The 26,663-nt window shown below is 36.0% G+C and overlaps 1 protein-coding gene across 8 annotated transcripts in view; it reads left to right on the forward strand.

Moving 5' to 3' along the window:
* The window catches only part of NTNG1 (netrin G1), a 261,099-nt gene extending 235,725 nt beyond the window's left edge, over positions 1 to 25,374 (forward strand). For all 8 annotated transcript variants that reach the window (XM_087930280.1, XM_087930276.1, XM_087930275.1 and 5 more), the window contains one exon: positions 24,048 to 25,374. In XM_087930280.1, coding sequence (XP_087786406.1) covers positions 24,048 to 24,283 — 236 coding nt within the window. In that variant the 3' untranslated portion in view covers positions 24,284 to 25,374. The remainder of the gene's footprint in view (positions 1 to 24,047) is intronic.
* The last annotated feature ends 1,289 nt before the right edge of the window (positions 25,375 to 26,663 follow it).

Genomic DNA, 26,663 nt, shown 5'->3' on the forward strand with positions numbered 1-26,663 from the left:
GGATAATTTATTTTTGGTTTTCTTGTACAAATCTTTATGTTTTGTTTGTTTATCAGTATCTTTTTATGCCTTCTGAATGGGATTTTCCTTACAACTGAGAGTTGAGACAAGGACCGTTAAGGTTTCTATGTGTTTCTTGCTATTAATATTTTAGAGTTTTGCCTTTTTGCTGATAAAAGGAGATGTTACTTTCGTGATTTACCATTAGAGTTGAGTTTTGGGATGAGAAGTTTTATATTTGTTAATTAAGAGGAGGTGAAGAGATTTTGAACTTGACATGATGAGTGGAGAGAATCACTTTCTTAAATGGAAGTTTACCTTTTCGCTTTGATGCAATTTTTTTTCTTTTGTATAATATTTGCATTAAATTTTATTTATTTATTTAAAATCTTAATAGAATTATTATTAAAAAAAATGTGTGTATCCCAATTTCAGATGCAAGTTCTCCCAGAAGCTTATAAGACATTATTACCCGAATATAACAATTTTAAAACTGAAGCAGTATTTAGGAAACAACATGTAGTACCTAGACAAGCATAGCATTTAGAAGCAAACTTTACCTGATTTTTGCTTTATTTAGGGTAGGACATATTAAGAAATTATATCTTTGCCAACATCATATTACAGTAGAGGACCAATAAGTGTAGACAATAAATCTATATATTTACAGGACAGAGGGAGAAATGGTTACATACCCTGCCTCATTAACAAAATTGTTAATTCATTTGAAAATTTTAGATTTAGATATTTTAAATGAATTGGTTCTGTCTCCTGTCAAAGGGTCTTGTCAGAGAAAAGCCAAATTTGGGGGTGATTTTCCCAAGAAGCTCTTCAACAACTAGCATTAGAACGGCTTCATGTGTGCTTGTCCACACAGTGGCATTATTTAGAAACAGCGTAGCTACTCTAAGCTCATGATCAGAACTATTCCATTACTACTGGGGAACTTGGCTGTGGGCCCCAATGACTTCCCAAGGCTTGTCAACCAATGTCTGGGTGTATGAAAGTCTCATGCTAAGGAACAAGTAGATGCCGCTGTGTTTCCAAAATTAGGAACAATTTTGAGATAGATCTGCCGTTGCATGCCTTCTGTCAGAGCACAAAACAACAACTTCAGAAACACATGGCAATTCAGGAGTCCTCTGTGTCTGCACCCAGCAGGATGTTGCAGCATCGCAAAAATGAAAAAAAAAATACTGGTTTCTGTCTAATTTGCTTCCTTAATAAGTTGTACTATGTATTCTACTGCCAAATTTCAATTCAGGTTAGTTGGCTAAGATTTTTTTTTTCTGCTTGCACAAGATTACCTTTAAGAGACAGATTAACAGAGTTGAAAGGGACCTTGTAGGTCATCTAGTCCAACCCCCCACCCAAGCAACCTTGCCCATTTTTGGTTTCTGCCACGGCCCAACAACATTGCCTTCATCCCTTCCTTAGCCCCTGAGATAGAAAGGCTGATTCTTATCTGTAATAATGTTTTCCCCTTCTGGCACCTCCTGACATTTTTCCCCCCTTGGAAAGATTCAGATTTTTCTTTCTATTTTAATTTGATGTTAGTATTATTAATCACAAATATATCTCCTTTGCTACACTTAAAACAGTGCGACTTCACACAGGCTATTAATTATTTTTCCAAAATGACATTTCAAGGCAAATGAAGAACCAGAGAATATTTTTCACTTGCTGTTACAAATTGACAGTGAACATCATCTGGCTTCATCTGCTTGAGAGCTTCATCTGGAGGGAATTTGTTGAAGATTTCAGATTAATTAGAAACTATTAGCATAATACTATTAAAAGATTCCAGTTAGTAGCACTTAAAAACACTATAGTTGTACATACTCTGTATTAACATTTTAAGTGAAAATTATATTTCATTATATACTACACATTATGTGAAGGAATTAAGAGTTTCTTACATTCCATTTAATTATAAGAACAAAGTAACAGCTTCCTTGCCTAAAACCCATTTTAAAATCTAGAAAGCATCACCACTAACCTCTGGTGTAAGGAGGCAGAACACTCTGAAATCAGGAGTATTTGGACTCTTGAAACATTACCGCAAAATGCAATTTTAAATACAGGCAGTCTTTGATTTACCGGCCACAATTGAGCCCAAATTTTCTGTCACTAAGTGAGGAATTCATTAAGTGAGTTTTGCCACAAGTTACGACTTTTCTTGCCATATTTGTTAAGTGAACCACTGCAGTTGTCAAATTAGTAATACCACTGTTAAGTGATTCTGGCATCCCCATTGACTTTGCTCATCAGAAGGTCACAAAAGGTGATCACATGACCCCAGGACACTGCAATCATCATAAATATGAACCCCTTGACAAGCATCCAAAGTAAATCACATGACCCTGGGGATGCTGCAATGGTCATAAGTGTGAAAAATGGTCATAAGTCACTTTTTTGGTACCTGATGAATGGTCATAAGTTGAGGACTGTATGCAAACGTTGAATTGTTTTTTTAAAAAGCTTGTGCAGGTATGAGACCCAATCCCTACTTCTGGATAAGGGAACGTTGCTCTCTTAAGATCGAATGACCTGACCTCAAGATCACCAATTTCAGAAGTCATTAAAGCTCTTCCAACTTCATTAGAATCTGTATCTATATAACAGATCACTGTGACATCCAAGAAAGCTCATTCTTGTTAGGCCAAGGTTCATTCGTACTTTTTTTCTTCGAGGTTGTATCAGTTGTCATTTGGTTGTAAACCAGTAGTCCAAGCATTCTGAAGGAGTAAGTTGTCTTCCAAAAGTTTCCTCATGAGCTCTCTATGACACATCCTCTTATTCTCCTCTTACACTTGGTTTATTAGACCCTTGATTTCTAGTCTGGAACAGATGAAGGAGCTGTATGTGATAGTGATGGAAATTGCTGTAGGCACCTTTACAGTGTCCTCCCCTTTGTTTGCAGGAGAGACATATAAGTCTAGTTAAAAGTTTCTCCTAATCCTGATCTTCATAGCTAACATTCCATTACCTGTCAATACATGAAGAAAGAATAAATGATTAAGAGAAGTGCAAAAGTCATGGTTGAGGGGATTTGAGAAGATTCTTAAAAAGGAAGACTTTTTTTAAAAAAAAGGCTGTGTACGAAGTAATGTACAGGTAGTCTTGGTTAGCAACTACATCATTTCGCAGGTACAACAGTGGTGAAAAAGAAACTTTATGGCCTATCTTCATATTTATGATGTTCACAGGTCTATAAAGCAAGGGAAAACTGAAGTAAGACTTTAAACACAGTTGCAGTTTTCATTTAGTGACCACTTTGCTTAACAATAACATTATTGTCACTAAATGAGAATTATCTATATGAAAGTGGTGGAAGTGAGGATAGGCTGTAAGGATAGAATTACAGGGACATATATGGTGAATAAAATAGTGTAAGCTAAATATCTTTCCATCTTCTTCCTGTCCTTTTTTTTTTTTTTTTTTTGGCTTATACTGTACTTCATGTCCCAGGGGTTGCCAACCTTTTGGACCTCAGGGACCACCAAACTCATAATTTTAAATCCCACGGACCAGAGACCCTGGGAAAATCCCCCCAAAAATCTGCAGGAAAATTCCCCACCCCGTTTTCCTACCGATCCATTATTCTTTATTTGGAATCGCAGGATACCATCTCCAGCTCCGTTCTCGGGGGGAAGAGGGAGAGAGAGAGACTTTTGACTTCATGCAAGGAAAGCAGCAGAAGCAGCAGAGGACTTTCTTTCTCTCCCCCAAACTCTGCCAGAAATGAGTCTTTGTGAGACTCATTGGACTGGTGCAGCCTCTTGGAGCAGGATGCTTTGCAGGGTCCCAAAGATTCATTTCTGGTGGAGTTTGGGGAGAGAAAGAAAGACTTTTGCGGCTTTCCTTGCGTGCAGCCAAAAGCAGAAGAAGAAAGAAGCAGCCTGGTGGCCAGGCCAGGCACGTGGGGCAAGTCCCCCCCTCCACCCTTTCCCCCCTCCCCTCACTACCTCATGTTGTTCGCAGTGCAAGCAATACAAGCCTTGTGCTCCCACGGGCCATGTGGGTGGTGCAGCCTTGTGTTCTCACACAGCCTAGATTAATTGCTTTGCGACGTGCTTTGAGGGTGACATTTCTCTGCGGTCCACCAGAATTTTCTCGCGGACCACCAGTGGTCCCCAGCCCACTGGTTGGCAACCACTGGCTTATCCTATATGGTACAAATAATGTATGTATGTATGTATGTATGTATATATGTATGTATGTATGTATAGTATTCAGTTTTGTTCGGGTATTTTCCCACGTCATTGTAGTTGTGCTTTTAAAGTTGCAGCAACGATTTGGCAGAATCTCATCTGCCATCATTTGTTAAACACAATACAGAAGCCTGATGATGGCAGATGAGATTCTGCCAAAACATTGCTACAACTTTAAAAGCACAACTATAATGGCGTGGGAAAATACCTGAACAAAGCTGAATACCATACATGTAAGTACCCGCAAAAACTTAAGAATGATCCACAAAATGAGCCAGAGGCTTCGAGCGAGGGAGAGACTGACGGATGTTGGCTTGATGCTAGGACTAGGAGAAGATTGAAACGTCAATCACAATTTGAAAGGAGACGTCAAGCCAGGCATTGATTAGAGAGACTGACACGCCCATCCAGGGGATTTAAGGAGGCGTGCTGACTCTCAATCTTTGCTTGGAGCAAAGTGCTTTGTGGATTCGAAAGAATATGTTTGAAGCAGCCGTTGTGATTTATGGACAATTCCGAATTGCCAGACAGATTCCGGGAAGACTGCCAAGAGCTGGGAAACAGTGCAGTTAACTCTTTTGGGTCTGTTTTTGTAGATACAGGTGAGACATACACACACACACACACACACACACACACACACACACACACACACATAGTACAAATAAACATAAAGATGTTAATTATACATTGTTAAAGTATTTTATGTACACATTGAAAAGGAATAGAGAACTTTATAGGAAATAAATATAGTAAACATGATGGTCCATTAAAGTACCCAGCTCTCTCTGTTTAAATAATAATCCTTAAAACAATGTTATAGGTTTGTTTGATAGAAGTTATTTTCCAGTTGATCTCTTTGTAAATAATAGCAACCTTAATTTATTTAGCTAAGAATCAAATTAATGAAGCAGTTTTTATTATGTGAAAATTGAATTTTTATTAGCCCATTACAACCTAAGTCAACAGGAACATAATTATCCAAGATGTTGTCCTAAGAAGATCTGGCAGCTGAATTATCTACTATGATTGTACCCCAAAGTTGTACTTGAGGTTTGATCAAGTGGTATTACATTTTCAAATGAAGACAGAGTTAATGGAAGTTATTATATGATGGCTTAATGCCAGTTTGACTGCAAAATATGCCCCATAGGCTGGTTCATTAAGTTGACTCTAGCCTAGGAGGAATGCATGTCTGAGCCAATGAAGCAGTACTATAGAACTTAAGTGAATTATAAATATCAGTTTTCTACAATGTCATCTGTCAACTTTACTGCGCTAAGTTCAATCATGAGTGAGATAATGGGTTATACCATACTAAAATACAATAACCAGATGACATCATTGCAGTAAAGGCAGAGTGGATTTTTTTTAGGTCTATCCAAGTACAGATTAGGAATAAACATAAATTTATTTGTGTCCTTCTCTTGTCCACTTTAGATGACACCATATTCTGCTACAGGGTAAGTCATTCTTCAACTCATTAGGGTAATCTCAGTTTACTGAAGTGAGGAAGATACTTTCCTGCCTGAGACCTTGAAATACATTTATCAGAATAGCCAAATAAGCTAGATTTTGCTTATTTAAAAATATTTTTATACAGATTGGTGATATGGGCACCTTGTGTCCTTGATACTATATCCCAGTAACAAAAAGGTTGGGGTTTGAATCAGATATCTATAGATTTTGAGATGGGCTTGATCAACAGCCCAAGTTTAATACAAAGTACCCAACTCTTCCTTCCGATGTTAAAGAAATAAGTATTGTGACTATCAAGAAAAATGGGCATCCAGGCCTGATATTAAATTACACATTTTAGCTTTATTTATTATTTTGCCCACCTACCCTTCTGACTTTATCTGAAGCTTTGTGTTGGTTCCACGTCTTGTTCTCTACACCCAGTCTTGGAGATGAGCAATCTAATGATTGTGATAAGCCACCATACTTGCGTTTTCTGTGCAATAGAGAGACATTTTCCTTTCTTCAATTTTTTTTTTACCTACAATGAGTCATGAATAATACAGAATCACAAGTCTGTACTCATTACATAGATTAAGCCATTGTAAAGAACTGATAAGCAAATTGTTAGCCTTTTGAAAGGATGATGGTCAGTATACAATTGTAGCATGCTCCTGTCATCAGGCAGACAACTACTTCTGTGATCTACAGAATATGTGGGCAAACTTGAATTCATGCAAAGCATAAGCTTCTGAATGTTTCTCTCTCTCTCTCTCTCTCTCTCTCTCTCTCTCTCTCTCTCTCTCCCTCCCTCCCTCCCTCCCTCTCTCTCTCTCTCTCTGTCCTTTGTGTCAGTTTCAGGGACCTGTGACAAAGGATGAACAGTAAGCACAGAATTTCAGTCCTATTTGACAATATCCCCATAAATGTTTATTTGTATGTGGAGAACAAATAAACTATATTATTGATACACACATGATTGCATGTGTGCACTGATAGTTTTCTAATACTATTTTTTTCCAAGGTAGTTCTACATTAGTGCTTTCCAGAATTCTAAGTTCCACAGTAGCAATGCTGAGTAGAAGTTTATAGGAATTGTCTGAAGACTGAATACCATTATTTTAGACGTTTGATAGACCTACACAAAATTTTATTCAGCACAGAAATAAATATTCACAAACATACCACAACATTGCACTATATACATTTACAATTTTTCTCCATTAAAATAATAGTTTGGAGAATCCCAAGGGTGATTAACACATCATTACAAAATAGATACTCAAAGGCTGCTTTCTTTATCAACTTTATCAATGATACATGGGAATAACTGGCAGTTTCTAGTATATTAAGAACTTCATGAAAAAATTAAACAAGTAGCCTCTTTATTTTTTAGGGTGTTTGTAATATTTAAATAGGTAACACTTGATGTCTGAGTAATAAATATTTTAATACTTTAAAGCTGTATCAGCAACAGGATACAGGATATACCTATATCAGCAACAGCTTAGAATAAAAATGTAAAATGAGCTTACAAAGAAATAGAGACTTCTTTTTTTGCACATAAAATAAAACATACTGCTTGATAGCAATGGCCGTTTTAGTCTGTGTTTGACTGCAGATCAACTGTAGGGAAAGCTTATCATGTCATTAATGGAAATGAATTATTCATTGCTCATTTGAGAGCACATGCAAGCAGGCCCAGCACCCACGTAGAATGACAGGTGAGAAGCCTCCTTGAAAATGTTTTCCTACCCACTGAAAACATCCTTTACCTATAAGCTGTGCTTGAATTCATTAGTTCGCTCATTAGCTTAGGACAGGATGCAAAAAAAATAATGGTATGTATGACTCCGGAACCGCGACTGGCAAATAAACTAATTTACACGAATATTAAATAAAAGTAGGATGATTAAGTTAAATTATTATGAGAGAATTCAGCAGCAGAATTTTAAAGAGGCACAAGAGAGAGTTTGATTTTTTTTCTCTGGGAAATGTTTGGTTGTTTTTTTCTTTGAATTTGGCCATGCTTATTATTGTAATTCAGCAAAGCAAATGTTCTTTTAATATGGTATTTACATTTAATGCTAGTTTTAAAAATTTCACTGTACTGCTTGATAAGGACTGGGGTAGGCAGAATGCTACAGAAATAAAAATGAAATGAGTTGGGCCAAGGTGATCATAGAATCCTCTTTATAACGATCCTTGGACTTCAGCTCCTCAATACTGTCTAGTGTCTTGATGGGGAAGGAATTAATAAGAGCAAAAACTGCACTATAAATCTTGCAAAAAAATGTTACATTATTTGTCTTACAGAAGTAGAATCCCAAATGTGATTATTTTGTCCCCTAACCAAAACTGGAAGCAAGCAAAGGCCAGAGTTGGACTAGTGAATAAATTCCCCATTTGTCCACCAAGGGTTGACAATTCCAGCTGCCACCGAATTGGAGATTTTGCATGCACGCCCATCAATTTGATTCCATGCTTCAAAAAGGCCAGGGCCACAACATAAATTAATATTAACTGAGTTAATAACTGCTGGTTGCAGTCACTAACTTGACTGTAAAATGAAGAATCATCCTTCTAAAATGAATATAAGTTCACATCTGCAGCTCCACACACAAACCTTTCTTGGGCAGAAACGGAGGCATCTCCTTTTTGCACTGTAGAAAAAGAGAAAGGGAGGAAGAGGAGATTGGACAAACTGAGATGGAGATAGGGAGAATGAAAAAAAGAGGGGGGGACTGGAAGGGAAAGAGAGGATGGCTGCTTGCATTGAAAGGAAAGGATAAGAAGCTGTTGTCATTGTTTCTGCTTCACTAAGAACACAAAAACTGTATGTCAAGTCCAGGGACCAAGGATGACGATCTTCATCAGTGTATTCCAACCATACTTTTCTAATTCCTTCATTTCAATAAGGCAGAAGTAGCTTTTTCCTTTAAAGCATGTCTGCTTCTATTCTGAAAGTATGAAACATTCTCCCCTTTTATTTTTTATCTCATTTACAACATGTACACTTCAAACAAAATTATTGGAGAGAGTGGGGCGGGGGGGGAAATACACTCTATTCAAGTAAATATGAGATCTGAAATACACTTGTGCTTTCCCATAGCTCTTGCTGAAGAAAAACAAAAACATGTAAGAGAACACAGGCGTGTTTAATTTGAATTTCTGGTGAAAGTAGTCCAAAGTGTAATATGTTAAATGGTGCATTCAAAACAAACCATACATCTTACGTTTGAGCAATTGGAAAAATTGAAGCTGCGGGAGAAATTAATGTGCAAGTTACTGTCAAGGCAACCTTAAACACGGGTCTGTTTAGAAATCAGTGAATTGCAGTCTGGATCTCTTTACTATCTTTTCTCAGGATTATTTCAATACCTAGAGGAATATGGTTGCCAAGATGCAAGAAAAAATAATGTTGCAGTCTTATTAACATTTTACATTTAAGTCCTATGAGCTCAATGTCTTATCGCTCTATAAAAATATTTAAGATTTGGCTGCATGAATATAAAAAACAACTGCTTTTTTGTGCATCAGACGCTAACAGTTCCAGATATAAGTAAAAACTAGCAATTTCGTCCTTCTACCCCCAGTCGTGATAACGAACACAGGTCTCCAGTTGGTATCCCATTATCATATATACAAAATGATGCATAGATTTTGGTCAGAAGAGCAGGTTGAGAGCAGAAATACACACACTCCATTCTCATTAAAAGAAATCTGTCAGCAGGCGATGATTCAGCAGGGTGTTTGGTTAATGAGATGCTGCACTGTAGTAAATTTGGCAGATAATCCAGTTTAGTGTCTCAAAATAAACTTTTCTTTTACTCTTTAAAGATGCTTCTGCCAAAACTTTAAGCATGTGTGGAGGGGGAGCTTTAAAAACGATTCTCTGTTAAAAGACAGTTTGACTGTGTTGTCTCTAAGAAATAAGATTGGATTTAAGAGAATAAGAGGTTTGTTTGAAAGATAGATCGGTCCATTTCATTAAGCCCAACAAGCATACTTTTATGTGCTTCACTCCATATGAGTTACATTGAATTCAGTGCAATTTACTGGGAATAGACTATTGTCTAGGAGTAAAATCCAGTACCATTCTATTATTCAACCAAACCAGACTGTCATCCATCCAAATGCAGACACTTTTATTATATACTTTTCCATCGTTTGACTTTTGGACCCAGAAAACTGCCAAGATTTTTTTTCCAAATATCAAACATGGCCTTAATAACTGTTTATCCAAAGTCAAATTGCATCCTCTAACATTACTGAAGAGTTGATTTGGGAGTTGACATCTTATTCCTTACATGCTGTTGCACAGAATGGCTTGTATTGTGTTGCACATACAGGTGATTATTGTACAGCAGCAGCTGAGTTTCAGGTTTATTTCTGTCTTGCCCATTGCAATCATTCTTATCTTCCATCTTGTCTGCCCTCTCACCCTAAATGGAACCCACTAGAACTAGATAAAATGCATTTTAGCTTTTTAGTGCCACCTTCTAGTCACTTGGATTTTTACTGACTAGGTAGTCCTAGCCAGAGCAACAATCAGGTAGGCCCTCAAAAACACCCTCCAGATTTGTTTTGGAAAGGCTCCTACAATAATGCAATTTCTCATAATAATTTCTGTGGATCAGTTGGCCTCCTCTATATGTTCCTAGATATCACTACCAGCTTGAGAAATACCACCTCCCTTCTTCTATAGTACTGCTTCTGTTTAATTCATCAATTAAAAAAGCAAAACAAAAAAACAAAAATAGACAATTAGCCCAAATTAAGAAATAACATTAATTCTTCCATTAATATTAAATGTTATTTGGGATACAGCAACACATTATGGGGCATTCATGTTGCCAATTCCTTTTAATCTCCCATTTCAATCTGTCTATTAGCTATTCCTGTGAGAAGTTTGGTGTTGCACACTTAAAAGTGAAGCAAGTTTCCTCATAAATTTATTTAAGATTTTATGTTTATCAAATTATTACCCCCAAATGGTTCAACTTACATAAACTTAACAGTTTAAAGCCACAGCCTAAATCTTTTCACTTTGTTGGGAAAGTCATTAAGGACTTATTTTAGTATTTGTTATATTATATTGTTTATTGCTTTTAATTATTCAGTTTAGCTGTTTATTTGTTGATTCATTATTACTTACATTTCCATTGTGACCACCTCTGATTTTTTTCAAATGCTGGTGTTTTATCAGACTTAACCAAAAGTTTTGAAAGTATTTGCTTAGACATTCACATGTACCTTGGTACTCAACATATTATGACATGAACATTTTGTCCCGATATTCATAGTTTGCTTGGTACTCAGTGCACAAGCTACAACTTTTTGGTGTCGGCTGCCTTCTGACTCACTACATTATTCCTTACTGTAAAAATTTTTTGGTACTCATCATTTTAGATACTCATTGCATCTCTCAGAGCCAACTAATGATGATTAATTAATAACCCAGCTACCACTATATATTAGAAGTACTAAAGAAACAGATTTGGAGTTCTTCAAATGCTGCAGTCTTCTCATTCTACAAACCAATAATTAAAGACATCTAGAGAGAAAAGCAGATATTTTAGTTTATTTGGATTGGAGAGCTTGTCTACTCAGTACACGTTCGCTAGACTTCAAGATTTCCATGATTAATTCCTTTCCTAAGCTATGCAGGTCAGTGACACCATAATACATATTATTACAGTCATTGTTCAGAATCTTTAATAGGAATCGCAGGCGAGGAAGCACACATGATGTATTTAGCAGCTTATTATAAATTATGCGAAGGGAAGCATATATTAGTATCTATGTCAGTTCTTATTTTTATAGATATTAGAAACAAGTAGAAACCTTGAAACATTGTACAGGTAATCCTCGACTTACGTCAGTTTGTTTACTGACCGTTCAAAGTTAGAACGGCACTGAAAAAAGTGAGTTAGGCCCATTTTTCACACTTATGGCCATTGCAGCATCCCCGTGGTCACATGATCCAAGTTAAGACACTTGGCAACTTACTAATTGATGACAGTTGCAGTGTCCTAGAGTCATGTGATCACTTTTTGTGAACTTCTAACAAGCAAAGTTAACAGGGAAGATAGATTTACTTAACAATCCTGTTACTAATTTAACAACTGCGGTGATTCACTTAACAACTGTGGCAAGAAAGGTTATAAGCAGAGGTAATACCGCAGAGGCTCTGCAACCATCCCCATTTGCCTATTTCTCCCGTATTTCTTGCATCATTTCAATTCCCACCCATAAAGCTTCCATGGCCTGAGAGCAGGTTCTGACTAGTTCTGGAGAACTTGTAGCCGAAATTTTGAGTAGTTCAGAGAACCAGCAAAGACCACCTCTGACTGGCTCCACCCCCATCTATTCACTGCCTCCTGAATCCCCGCTGATCGGCTGGGTCTTCTTTTGTTGCCCTGCACAGGAGAACGGAGCTAGAAAGCAGATTAGTGGGGTGAGGAGGGAATGGGATTTTGTAGTATCCTTCCGCTGCCACGCCCACCAAGCCATGCTCACCTAACCATATCACACCCACAGAACTGGTAGCAAAAAAATTTGAATCCCACCACTCATCATAAGTTGGGGCAAAACCATTTAATCAATGTCTCTGTTAGCAACAGAAATTGTGGGCTCAATTGTGGTCGTGTGTTGGGGACTACCTGTATATTCCTTGATTCGTTTGTAAAAGTTTGTTTTATTTATTTATTTATGAAATTGGTATAACTTCCTGTCTCATCAAAAGCAAATGCAGGTTGCAGCTGATGGTATCCTCAGCATGCTTTCTCTGCCGGGTCTAATGGGGTGGGCTGAAATAACCGGGGAGAGGCAATCCATCAGTTAATCATGCCATGAAGGGCTTTAAAAGCTAAAACCAGCATTTTTAATTTGACCCGGAAGCAAACTGATAGCCAATGCGGTACACCTTCCTGCCCTCACTACATCATCTGTACCAGCTGAATTCTCTAGACAGTCTTCAAGGGTAGTCCATTTTAATGTTAGATTGCATGTTAATCTATGACATGAATTAAGAACTGTTGGCCAGATTTGGACCTTGACTACTCTTTACGTGGTTTAGGTATTTTAGAGTAGCACAATTATATCTCTACGTTGCTCTATTATAAGTTAATTTCATTTAATCTCCCTTCTTTATACCAGCTCACACAATATATCTGGTATTCATGGTATTTTATATTTGCCTATCCCTGTATTTGTCGTTTTAGAGCATAGGTGTCAAACCTGCAGCATCACATGATGTTTCACAATGTTTTTTTTTCCGTGGAGCTGGGATGGGGCATGGCCTGTATGTGATGCATCCAGCCCATCGGCCACCAGTTTGACAGCCCTGTTTTAGAGGAAGAAAAGGCTATTTGATGTTATCAAATATTTTGGAATCCCATTTTCATCAAGCCTGTCTGGAGAATTCCAACTTACCTATCCTGCGATTAGATCTTATAGAGATGATGTGATTCCTTTTTATGATGTCATATCAGTGAGTTCTAACTCATGTACACCTTAAAGAAGAAATCATATTTTGTTTTTTATTTTATTACGTTATTCATAATGTAATTCATTTTTTAAAATTTTTTAAATCCATCTGCATATTAGTTGTATTGTTCTGGAAGCTAAACTAATATTAAAAATGATCAGTCAAAAATGATGAAGTCACCCAATCAGCAGAGAGAACAGGCATCATCTGATGCATGTTTAGACATGTGCATGCATTTATTTTTCTGTCTTTGGAAGAGGATTATACTGTGGTTAGTTATGTTTTCCTCCTAAAATAAAAAGCAAACACAGACACACTGTTTAATTTAATTCAGTGGTGTTGAAAAAAAAATTCTACTCATGATACCGCAGTTGAAATTCTATTCACATTTCCCTTTTCCCTTTTATATTATATAAGCTACAGCCTAGACATTTTTTAAAAAAGTAATTTCCAACTACGAATGGAGCAGAATGTTGTCCAAAGTGTCAAACCCTCCCTCCAGCTGCTCACTTTTTCTTAATCAAAATCACAGCAACATGAAAAGATAGAATTAACTTGAAATCTCCCTTTCTGTATAACAATAGAGAAGTGGTAATTAAAATTCCATTTCACATGATTAAGACAGAAACAATGTAAGATGTTTCTCATTGTGTGCAAGTAGAGGTCTAAAAAAACATCCTTTTGCAACTCAAAAGTTGAATAATTGTTTCCATATTTTTTTTTTTAGAATGTCAATACACAAAATTTTTAGAGGAGACTCAACTCATTCGGTGGATCGATTGAATTGACTTATTAAAATAAGTAGAGCATAAGTATGTATATCTCAGCAGGTTTAAATTTCATCTAAAATAGTATAGTTTCCGAGAAATAGTATTAGACAAGTGTATTCCTTCAACAAAGTCATAATTATTTTTTTCAAAAAAGTGAGCACATTCCTAATTAAGTAGCAATAAGAAAACACATCTTGCTATGCAGTCACCACTAGACCCCCTTGCATTGTAAGACTACTTGCATACTGCTCCAGGACTCTTTATATTTTTCCTTACAAATCAGAAGGAAAAGTTGTGTTGATCTAATCCACATTCCATTATCTCAGTACATATTCTTCATCTAATACTCAAAGATCAAACAAAACCCAAATGATTGATAGCAGGAATGGTATTAGGACTCAAAAGCAGAAGCAGGAAAACCGGCATCATCTGATGTATGTTTAGTCACGCATGTATTGTTCTGTCTTTGGAACTGGGTTGTCATGTTCCAAGGTTAATGAATAAGACCAGATTGCGTGGCATATAGTGGCATCACATGTTCAGATATTATTCAAATACATCAAGCCTAGTTGAAATTAAAGGCAATAATAAGGCTTTCAAAGCATTATGTATCTCAGTCTACTGAGTTCATGCTAAGGGAGTAGTACAATCATCTTCCCTATTGAACTCTAGCATTGGGACTTAATTAAACGTATTGAAATCAGAGTGACAGTGAATGAAATGTCTGTTACTTAAGGAGCTGTGGTGCATGGTGGTTAGACTGCAGTATTGCAGGCAAAATCCAGCAAACAGCCTGTTTGATCCTGATGGAGGTCAAGATTGACTCAGACTTCCATCTTTCCAAGGTCAGTAAAATGAGGACCCAAATTGTTGGAGGCAATAGGCTGACATTTGTAAACTGCTCAGAGAGTGCTGTAAAGCACAATGTGGCAGCATATATGTGTAAATGCTATTATATTGCTATTATTTAATCCTGCTCTTAAATCTAATGTCGGAAGCAACCTGAAGTTCTGAAATACTTCTTGAATGTTTCTGTCCATTCACAGAATTATTTTTATACATAGCTACTTGTGAATACTTTTTCGTCCTTATATTATTTTGAAATTGTAAGCATTTTAAAGATTTTACTACATAGAAAAACATTTGTGCTCTATTATGGGCATCCTATTTAAACATTCTGATTTTCCCTTCATTTTCACTTTCTTATCTGTAAGCTAAACATGCTGAGCTGATTCTGCCTCTTATTACCAGCTTCATGTCTTTGAAATTGATTTTCGCATTGACTGCTTTCACTAGACTTCTCAACTTTGATTGTGCCCCTCGGGTTACTAAAGCATCCTTTGGATCTTAATAATGGACTGAGTTATAGTCTAGGGCAATAACAAAGGTTTATGGCAAAGTTAAAGTTGAGAACTTTTTTTTTCTCATCCCTAATAATTTTCTCTCTGAAAGTGTTGTTCTAAATCAAACTTTATGAGCTCTTAACCATTTTCCCCCTCTAAAGACTCCATTCCCTCTGAAACAATAGTAATTCTTAAATTACTAATCCTGGATTTGTTTTCAATTTCAGCCATTTTAGAAAGCAATTTCTTGTCATCTTCTAATCATTCTGGCCAGAACAATATTTGGATAACACAGAAAATCATTCTTTTGTGCTATGTTGAAATCTATTTCTTTCTCCCTCAGATTTTTTTTCAGCATATTGTGGGAGGGTTTGTTTGTTTGGTTTTGTTCTTCCAATATCCATAGGAACTTGTGTTTTTGCTGTTACATATCACAGAAATTGTCGATATGCCATCATAATTTTTATGGGGGCATAAAAATCTTGGGGGGGGGGGAATAATTTTTGTTTCCTTGTCCCCAAGTACTATGAGACTTATGTACACCTCTTCCACTAATCAGAAAGAATTGTGTTTTCAAACCTGCAGGTTAGATTCATCACATGAAAAATATCTAAATGAGAAAATGGAAAGTCATTTAGAACCCCTGGGGTTATAACAACATAAAGTCTATTGGATTTACAAGGGATGATGAAGCCCCGTTCAGCCTGATCTGGAGTAACTTAATCAGAAAAAATATATATTACTTGATCTCTAAAAGCTAGATAAGTTTTAGAAAAAGTATTTATTTACTGGAGCACTAATATAGCTTCAAAGAAATACTTTCAGTATGATAAATGCTTTCAATGAACAATGATTTGAAAATAGTCCCATTGGATTTGGTAAATTCAGTTGAACAATTGTTAATTGTATCAAGCCACAGTACTGTGAAAATTTGCTCGGGGAATAACCCCTTTGAATTTATTAAGGTTTTTCTTTCTAAGTAGATCAAGGTAAAAGCAGCTTTTATTTTCAAGTTACATTTATTCTGCAGGAATGTGTTTGTCTAATTGTTTATTTTAAATATATTTTACCTGTTTGATCAACTGGATGATTGACAGTACTATTTATAGGTCCATTGCCATTGAATTACTCATGAATCTAACTCAAATTATTTTTTTTAAAAAGAATTCCAGGCTGGTGTATATTTAAAAGGTCACTGGTCTTAGTTCATTATTCCCACTTTTTCAGAAAGTAACTATTATTATGTTCTGTAAAATGTCTTTTTATCCAGATACTCTATAAATAATTATTTGTTTTGAGAGTTGTAAATTGCTTTTTTTGGTTTACTAAAAGTTTAGAGTAAATCATATATACGTAATATTTCTATCTTTTAAGACTTACTACAGTGTGAGAATAGAAACATTTTCATTCAAATTTAATATAAAAGAGCTTTTATTCTATAATTTGATAATTTGATTTTGCACAAAAAGGGAGCTGACAAAACCTTTACAGAAATGTTAAGAAATATGAAAAGGTTGCAGTTAACAACATAATAGACTTACTAAAATTCCCATATAAAATGTATGACTCAATTGTAAAATGATTACAGAAAAATATTTAAAGGATTTTTTATTCTGAGTTTCCTTTTGATACTGAAAGCATTATTGTTCTTATATGTTAATTAATTTTAAAAAGGGTGGAAAGCTTTTAAAAAAAAATCTGGTGAAAGATGTGATGTGTTCAGGAACAAAATGAAAAGTCAAGGATACCAAAACAATCATATAAGCCCTAGAAAAATGTTGATAAATAAATACACCAGCATTATTTCCTTCTTTTTCAGATTTAATGCTATGATCTACCCACTAATTTATTACTCTTTGGCCCCTGAGATTTTCTTCCATGATAAGATCAAGAAATAGTCTCAGATTTAAATAACTTCTTCCTAGGGAAATGAACAATTGAATCAGAGCTTACATTAGTTAAGCTGCTTATATCCCATTCTCTGTATTAGAACAGGTGATATTATACTGCTGTGTTAATTATGAAACCAAGTAAGAAATGTCCCCTTATGGATCTGCTAAATGTTCTGATTCGAAGCATATATTACAGAATTGAAGGGCACCAGGCTGTACTTTTATCTGGCTCAGCCGTTCCTCAGTTGCTGTTTTCCCCATAAAGACAATAGCATACAACCATCTTGTATCCTTTTGTCTTCCCTACTGTACAATATATGTGGTACTTTGCTCAATAATGGTGATTGTGAGAGGGATCTTGGAGTCCTAATGGACAATCATTTAAATATGAGCCAGCAGTGTGCTGCACCTGCCAAAAAAGCCAACACAAGTTCTAAGCTGCATAAACAGAAGGATAGAATCAAGATCATGGGAAGTATTAATACTACTTCATAATGCCTTTTTAAGACCACACTTGGAATACTGCATCCAGTTTTGGTCACCACAATGTAAAAAAGATGTTGAGACTCTAGAAAGAGTGCAGAGAAGAGCAAGAAAGATGGTTAGGGGACTGGAGGCTACAACATATAAAGAACAATTGCAGGAATTGGGTATGAAAAGAAGAAAAGAAGGACTAGAGGTGACATGATAGCAGTGTTCCAATATCTCAGAGGTTGCCACAAAGAAGAGGGAGTCAAGCAAGAAGCAACTTAAAACTAAGGAGAAATTTCCTGACGGTTAGAACAATTAATCAGTGGGGAAACTTGCCTCCAGAAGTTGTAAATCCTCCAACCTTAGAAGTTCTAAAGAAGAGATTGGATAACCATTTGTCTGAAGTGGTATAGGGTTTCCTGCCTAAGCCGGGGATTGGACTAGAAGACCTTCCAATTCTGTTATTCTGTTCTATTCTATGAAGTCAATCAAGCAGACAGCTTGCATCAGTGCTATATAATGTAGAGATTTATGGTGGTTGATACCTCACTTTAGAGGTGTGCCTGATGTTCAAAATAATGTTCTTTGCATAGACACAAAAAAGCAGCGGTGTACATCATTTTGTACAGCTCTGGTATATAATTGGAAGCAAAAATAGCATGCTCCAGAATTCTGGCATGTCCTTTCAGTTGGTTCTCCATTCCTATCAGTTCTTACTTCTCAAGATCTTGAAAAGAACTTGAAGCTCTGGGAAGATGTTTTTACTCCAGCATATGCCTTTTTTCTGACAATAATACAGTCATTAATTAGAAAATGAAAGGTATTTATAACTCAGATGATGGAGAAGAAGAAGAAGAAGAAGAAGAAGAAGAAGAAGAAGAAGAAGAAGAAGAAGAAGAAGAAGAAGAAGAAGAAGAAGAAGAAGAAGAAGAAGAAGAAGAAGAAGAAGAAGATTATTATTATTATTATTATTATTATTATTTTAGCATCTATGAAGAGTTTGACCCATAGAAGTCTCCAGTACTTTATTATCACTTAGTTGAAAAGAGCTCTAGAGCATTCATTCTTTTCTTAGCACCCATTTTGGGAGTCAGAAAAACTTGAGAAATTTCTCATAATTTCTGCTTTGGATTCAAAGCCATGCAAAGTCAAGAATATTTTAATCAGGTTAAGTATTGAATTAGCCACAAAGCCTAACTGAACAGTATAACAACAGACGAGTCTTTGGAAAGAGCTGTAATTCTATATTACAAATGCAATAAAGAAGGTCTCGCTGTTTTCTTTCTGAGAAGGATGTTTAATGATTGGAGTCAATTTTGCATTTTGAAATCTAACCAGATCTGAACCTTCGCCATACACTGAAATTATTGTCATGGGGTTACAAATTCCCCATAAACAGTGGAGTGCACCGTTCCTTTCAGGGATTTTGAATTTACACAGCAGAAACCCCTTGAATAGCAATTACCTGTTTTAAAAAGCAAAGCAAAAAAAATAAATAACCATGAACAAACCTTTAACAGTACATATCAAAATGTTTTGTCAGTAAACAGGAACCTTGATTCGAGTTTCTTTCTAAAACAATTTATAATCAGAAATTAACTGCAATTATTTTGGAACACAGATATGCAATGGAGATATGGACTGATCTGGTCCAGATCTAATTGATGGCCATTCTGGGATAATGTTAGTTATCATCTATGAGTATGTTCATCTATTCTCATATGTGATCTGGCAAGATTTCAGTCTCACTTTTGTTTGATCAATTCTAATCTAATCAAAGATAGCCAACAGATCAAATTGTTCAATAGCAAGTTCTCACTTCCACAAAGATGGAAATCTCCAAGTAATATTTCTGCCTAATGCGATTGCTAATGAGAGGTTTCTTGCATTGCCAGACTTATTATCTTTCTATATCAAGGTAAGCTATCAAAAAGAAGGTGTTGGTTTGGAATTAATAATCACTTCCAGCTGTGGCATTTAAATTCAAGATAGCTTTGTACTTCTTTTTATTTCTATTTCATTTTTTTCTGGTTTTTTTAGTGAGAAAGTCTGTTTCTTTTAATCACGACGATATTTTTTCCATTGAATAATAATTGTGAGATGCTTTTTTTTAATTGATGACTTTCATTCAAACATCAAAGGTAAAACTAGAACTAAAATATATTGTTTATATTTCCACACTGACATTTCCTTTTCAAAATAGTAGAACCTTCCATCCAAAATGTAAATAACTGATTAAAAAAAGGCATAAAATGCATTAAGTTCAGCTAGCTGATAGGAAAGAAAAGTGTTTTCTTGCTTTTATAGCTATGCTATCCCCTAGAGGTTTAGGGAGACGTGTATGTTTCTATGACATCGGTAAATTTTCAGACTGGGTAGAAATTTAAGAAACTGCCTAGACTGCTAGGATTTAATATTAATGTTTTTGTAAAAAAGTGGATATAATTAGCATCTATGTTTATGCTTTTCAGCTATAATGAAAAATAAAAATAGAAAGTTCCCTTAATACATCTCAGTAAAAACAAATCTACAGTTATCAGAGTGATGTAGATATGTTGCATTAAAGTAACACTGCAATTAGTACATATAACTTAAACTTAATTGCATATCATACACTGGATTAGGCTGCCATTGATACTTCTATGATGATCTTATCTTTGAGATAGTTTCTATTTCAATTATTTTGCCCTTATTGAAAGTCAAATGTATTGGCATGAATGATTAAGGTGCTTACGTTATATTTTGATAAAGTGCTACATTAATGTATGGTAGAGAATGCCTTTGAGTCCATAGGCATAGAAATCAAAAGTTTTACAAATAAAAATAAGGTGAAACTAAATTTAATACGTATATAAACTGGCAAATGTGAAAATATCCCAATTTGCATTCCAGATCCAAAGATAAATAAGATCACATCTGGAGTTAAAAGTATTTAATTAGCTGTTGGTTTATCATTAATTATTTAAAGCCAGGAATAACCAATATTTACAATACAGATATGGTTGCTATTTTCAAACCTGTTCTCTTCCCTTTAAGCTACATATTTTGGAAAACCTCTCTTAGGCTCAAGACGTATGAAATGAACACTCAGCTGTAAATCAGACATCCAGAACATGAATCAGAATACCGCAGCGCAGTCTTTTATACACTTACTTAGGAGTTTATTATGAAGAATAATAATGATTAATCAGACTGCAGCTTTAAATGGAAATTTCAGTTATTAAGCCACAGAAGCATGTCTTCAAAATTACTTAATAGCTACTCAAAGAGAAGGGTTTTCTGTGCTTTCTGAATGTAGTTCTCATATCACAAGAAAAATAAAGTCAGATCAGAGCAGGCAATCTATTAAGGCTGCGGTACTAAGTGCAGTTATCAAAATGCAAATATTATTGGATTCAATGCAGCTTTCTTCCAAAATTAGTTGATACAGCACTGGGTGCTAATCATCAAATTATGAGTAATCAAATAATACACATGTTTATGTGAATGGAGGTAGAGATTCGCAGATAATTAATATCCATGCCTGATTTCTTCTTATACATTTGTTCCTTCTAACGCTTTTGCCATAACTTATCAGACTTGAAACCTCGTCAGATTTGTTTATGGCGTATTTTACTCCTTGGCTGATACTTGCAATATAAATTTGCCCAATTAAGCACATTGTAGGTGCTGCCTTAAAATGCAGGCATATGGCAGTCATCAGCCCAATTTTCTGAGCGAGCAGCATTTATCATAACTTAATATGCAGTTGTGACATTTGCAGATCCGAAATGCTAGATACAATTCAGTGGTCGTGTCAATGGGTCATAAAAAATACATTGGCACCATAAAAAGAATCACAGAGAAAGGTGATGAAGAAGGAACATGTTTCAGCGATGCCTGGTGGTTGCCCTCATATTAATTATGGCACGGCATACTGGAGAGGAAGTAGAAGGGCATCATTATTCAACTCATTCGCATGCAGAAAATTAGAAGTCAGTGCAACATCAGACAACTAAGACACTTTTCTAAGCAACTGCCAGAGCATTCAAGCACTGCTGTTGTGCAATCTCTTTTACTTTCAATATGACTCAGGATAAAGCTGTCAGCTCTTCAGGAATTGCCATTAAAAGTGGAAAGGGTATATACTTCCTTAGGAATGTGGTGAATAGCAGATTAGTAAGGAGTGGAAAAATTGTGTGATCATCCCAGTTGTGTTGGACACCTTCCAGAAAAAGGAGCTTCTTCAGAGCATCTGGAGCTGGCCAGAGCTCCAATTCTACAAGCCACTCTATGACCAAAATAATGCATTTCTAAGGAAGACCTAATCACCACAAACTTCAGTGGAAAATTGGAAATATTAAAATTGAACAAGCTTCAATTTTGACCTAATTTTTGAAGCGTGTGGAGCTTGGTGGAAACAAATAAAAATTATTTCTGCCAAACTCAATAAAACTAAAGTAATTTGGGACTTTTTTCTGGGAAGTGCATGGGAATCTACCTACCTATTGTTCTATTTTGCCCAGTGCTAGCTCTTTCAAGAGATTGCAAGAACTAGCCAAGGTCTTTCAGGAGGGATTTGTAACGGGAGTTAGATCCACTCCTTGAGAAGAAAAGCCAGTGAACACAGGATTGCTTGTATAGTCCAACTTATCAGTGTCTTTAAAAAGTTAGATGAGACCGACAGAAGGTGTATAAAGGTGGGTGGAATACAAGGAAGGAAGAATATTAAAAGAGGTCAACCTATATGAATGATAATTTCTATCTGCTATAAATCGTGGTTAATAAAAATTTTGTGTTTCTGATTTGTTATCTACATTTGTAGATGTAGAGGTGATCTATGAAAAAAGCTTTGCTATTTTCTTTTTATATTTGGTTGCACCAGTCTTCATCAGGACACATGCTTTCTTTGCTGCACTTCATGCTTTTAGCTTATTTTTCCACACGTAAAATCTTCTCTGTGTGAAGGATTCATTTCTCATTTATTCTCAGCAGCAGGATGCTGCATTTTTATGGGTTTGATTTCTGTGCTCCTTGCTGCAAATATTGGCTTTAATGGGGAATGTAATAATCATGGCATAGAGAGGCATTGTTGATTCTAACTGCTTGACCTTGGCTAAAGAATTAGAAGCAGTACCTTCATATGCACTCCTTAGAGGTACAGAATTACTTGGATCCTGACCAAATTAATCCTATAATGCATTAAAAAAGATATCAATCCAAAAGGATTCAAACACTGTATCAATAAGCACAATACTGAAAGCACAGGCCTACGTACAAGAACCCAAGATTACTTAATTACCTGATTTTGATTGTGTTAAAAAAGATACTTTTTTATGAAATTGATGGTATAGTTTCTGAGCATCCCAGATAGTTCTTAAAGCTTGCCAAGACCATCAGAAATAGTTTTAATACAACTTTCCAAAGCTGTAACAGTTCAAAGGATAACTGTTAACATTCCATAGCTGGAAAATTGGCAAGTCGGGGAGAAGGATAGATACAGTTCTGTCTGACTTTCTACTTTTCATCGGTAGCTCTTGACAAAAGGAAAATGTTGAGATTTGGAATTTGCCAGCTATAGCATAAAGTAAAATGATCCTAGCAAGACTGAACTGTCCAAATGCACAGCTTGGCTAAAGAATTAGATGTTTCAATGTATCCATTTGCTACTATTCACAAGGGCCAAGTCTTTCCGTCAAAACGATTTTCCATTTAGGAACCATCATGGCTTCCCTGTCTGACATCATCAGTGTATGCAAGAGTATCCAAGCAAACAAACGGCCTTTTTCCCATAATGACACCTGTGCTTCCAGTGGCATAGATTGGCTTGTGTAGAGCATTCAGACAAATTGCTTCCCAAAGTTGCCACAAAACACTTCTCTTCAACTCATGAAATCCACCATATCTTTTACAAGCCCCATATGGATGCTTTGAAAGCTGAAACATTCATCCCAGTGTGCCAAAGTGGGTGGCTGCATAAAAGCCAGAATGCTTTCAGAGCAACCACCTGTGTCTTTGGAAACACATGGCTGCTTTAAATGGTTCAAAGGGAGATTTATTTTATTTATGCCTCTACTTTTCGTAGAAATGAATTGCGATCTGAGGCACCACATATGATCTCACACATATCAAGATGCTCCAAGTTGAGCTGCACAGTATTTAAATTGGTTATTAGGGGGAGAGAGAAAAATCACAGGAGCACTTGTGTCATCCTTGGTAGTAAGAGTCCAAAAGTAGAATTAATAGTTGCCATGTTAGGATCCTTAGTATGTATTACTGATGGGCACACTAATGGTACTGCTAATACTCCTCTTTCTTAAAATATCTTTCAAGGAAAACAGCCAGTGCTTTTCACTTTGTCGTTGTGTTCCTTAACTAGTTGTCTTATGTTGATTATACTTTTCTTTCTTTCCCACTCCAACTTACAGCAAACATATGTGACAATGAACTTCAAATTTGCCAGAATGGAGGGACATGCCACAACAATATACGCTGCCAGTGTCCGGAAGGCTATACTGGTGTACTGTGTGAGAAGCGGAGTTGTGATGTGGATCCAGATGGCTGCAGCGAAAGTTCAGGCCAAGGGGCAATATCAATACAAATCCTGCTACTTCTACTACCACCAATTGCTCCATTGGGATTGAGTGGGCTTTTTATATTTTAAGCTACGCAGCTTGGGAGACATCGGCTTCAGACTGCTTTGAGAGGAAGGTGTCCAGAAAAGAAAGAAAGAAAGAAAGAACCAGATGCAGATAAGAATTTTCAAAATAAGGGGGGGGAAATTATACAATTTTCACACATATATAGACTAAAGAAAAGGCCTGACTTGAACTAAGCCATATATATACCTTGTGGACAGCCTGATCCAACCAAGACTGTTACTTCTTGGCTCAAGCTTAAGTGAGGCAGCTGCCAATACTACTACAACTACTCAACACAGCAACAGCTGCTCCGGGCACTTACACAGGTTCAAAAAGGCTTGGGTAGCCACCCCCACCCAATGGAAATCCAAGACAGAAATGACAAAAAAAAAAGCCACAAAAAAATCCTTGCTCTTTCAAACTGGTGCGCCACCGTACCTCTTCCCAGTGTGTGGACCAACCAAATAGAGGCATTCTTTGCTGTCAGTGCATTGTGGGTATAAGGAAATCTGTTTCAAAGCTGCCATATTGGCCTGCTTCAGCCCCTTAATTCCTCTTTCCAACTGTGCTTTAGTGAACGTTGCTCTGTAACCTTTTGTTGGTTGAACGATCTCTTTGTCTGATGTTAGTAATGCACATGTGTACCAGCCCCAACTCAATAAATCTCAAGCCGGTCATATCCTTGTATATCTTAGAAGCACTGTGCCCTGTTGACGCAGTGCTCCCCTATTGTACAAGAGTGGCAGTAGGACAAAAAGAAAGTATATTTATCCTTTTGTAATCAAATGAAGTTATTTTTCTTGACTAACGTAAAGCGTAGATTTTTTGTATTATTGCCAATTTGTGTTAACAATTGAGTAATGTACTTTAATCCTAATCAGATGGGGGGGAAGGGAAGAGATGATTTTTAATTTGTTCTTTTTTTTCTTCCTTTTTTTTAAACTTCATTTAATTGTGCAGAGATTTCTCTGTATGGGCAACGTGCTGGCATCAAAGAATATCAGTTTACATATTATATCAAGTGTAATAAGATACCACCAAAGGACATTCTAAATGTTTTCTTGTTGCTTTAACACTGGAAGATTTAAGAGAATAAAAATTCCTGCATAAACTATTTCCGGGGATTAGTACTGCAGTTTCTTGATATTATTTTACCAGGTAGAAGACAAAGAAGTTCCAGTCCAGACTTGTGCAAGTACAGCAAAAAGTTAAAACTCAAATCTCCATGCTGTCTACAGAGATTAACTAAGAATGACAACAACATGAGATCAGTTGTTGAGGTCAGCAGACACTGGATAAGCTCCAATCAATTCAAATTAGACTGCAGTCCTGAGAAGTAAAACCCACAGCATTTAATAGGATGTTACAGTATTCTGAAAATTGCATTATCAAAATATTTATTATTATAATTTCAGTTTAGCTCATCTATTCATTTTAACGTCTTTAAGCAGAAGTCAAACATTGTGCAAGTAAGTTTCCCTTTGCATAACAATACTTTTAGTTTCTTTCTTCTTTCGGCAACTTCCCACATTTTCTAAAATTCCCACCTTTTAAAGCAAAACATGAATCCTTTTTCATCAAGACCAGGATTTAACACAATATTATCATCACATATAATTCAGATGTTTATGTTGAAGCTTTCCCTCAAAATTCCAAATTCAGCATTACCACTCAATGTCAAAATTCAGCTTTCTGTTATTGGTTAAGTGGATGAAATTATGATATCATATATCCGGTTTTTAAGGGTTCAACTAGACTCTAGACTAGAGCATCAAATGTTAACTGCAACTGTTTCAGGTATAAGAACCTGTTGGTCTTCAACCAAAGTATACCTTCAACTGAAATAACTGTTAGGATAATTGACACAACATAAATAATGTTTTTTTAAAAAAACCACCTTCAAATAACATTTAAAAGAACTTAAAAGGCTTAACTATCTAAGATCATAAAAAGTGTTTTGCCTAATTGAAAAAGAGAAAGATTGATAGTAATAGAAATGTTTGAGGAAGATATTTCCAAAATGTGTAAGGTGCCACAACCCAGGTTTTCTATTTGCCATTTTATTTGAAACAACAGACACTTGAGTCCATGCAGGGGAATTAATTTGGGTAAATGGAAGTGGAAATAACTGTTTTGTGGGTAAGAACAACTACATGTTGATTACTGCTCAATCTTTTTTCATCATATGGTCAAATATTGAGGGTATTTCTGCACAAAACTCTGATTTGATAATATCAACCAGGTGGGAAATTTGTTTCCAGCTTAGCTGTGATACAGTTGAAACTGAGCAAGCTTATATTTCTTTCTGCAGCACATTGATATATTTTCCTATAGGAAACCATTCTGCCCTCACTCCACTTCTGGTTCTACAGTTTCCCCTTTGCAAGTCCTTTAAAGGGAAAC

This window comes from Pseudonaja textilis, chromosome 3, assembly GCF_049901715.1.
Source record: "Pseudonaja textilis isolate UNSWEBS1 chromosome 3, rPseTex1.2, whole genome shotgun sequence".
In the NCBI taxonomy this organism is placed as follows: Eukaryota; Metazoa; Chordata; class Lepidosauria; order Squamata; family Elapidae; genus Pseudonaja; species Pseudonaja textilis.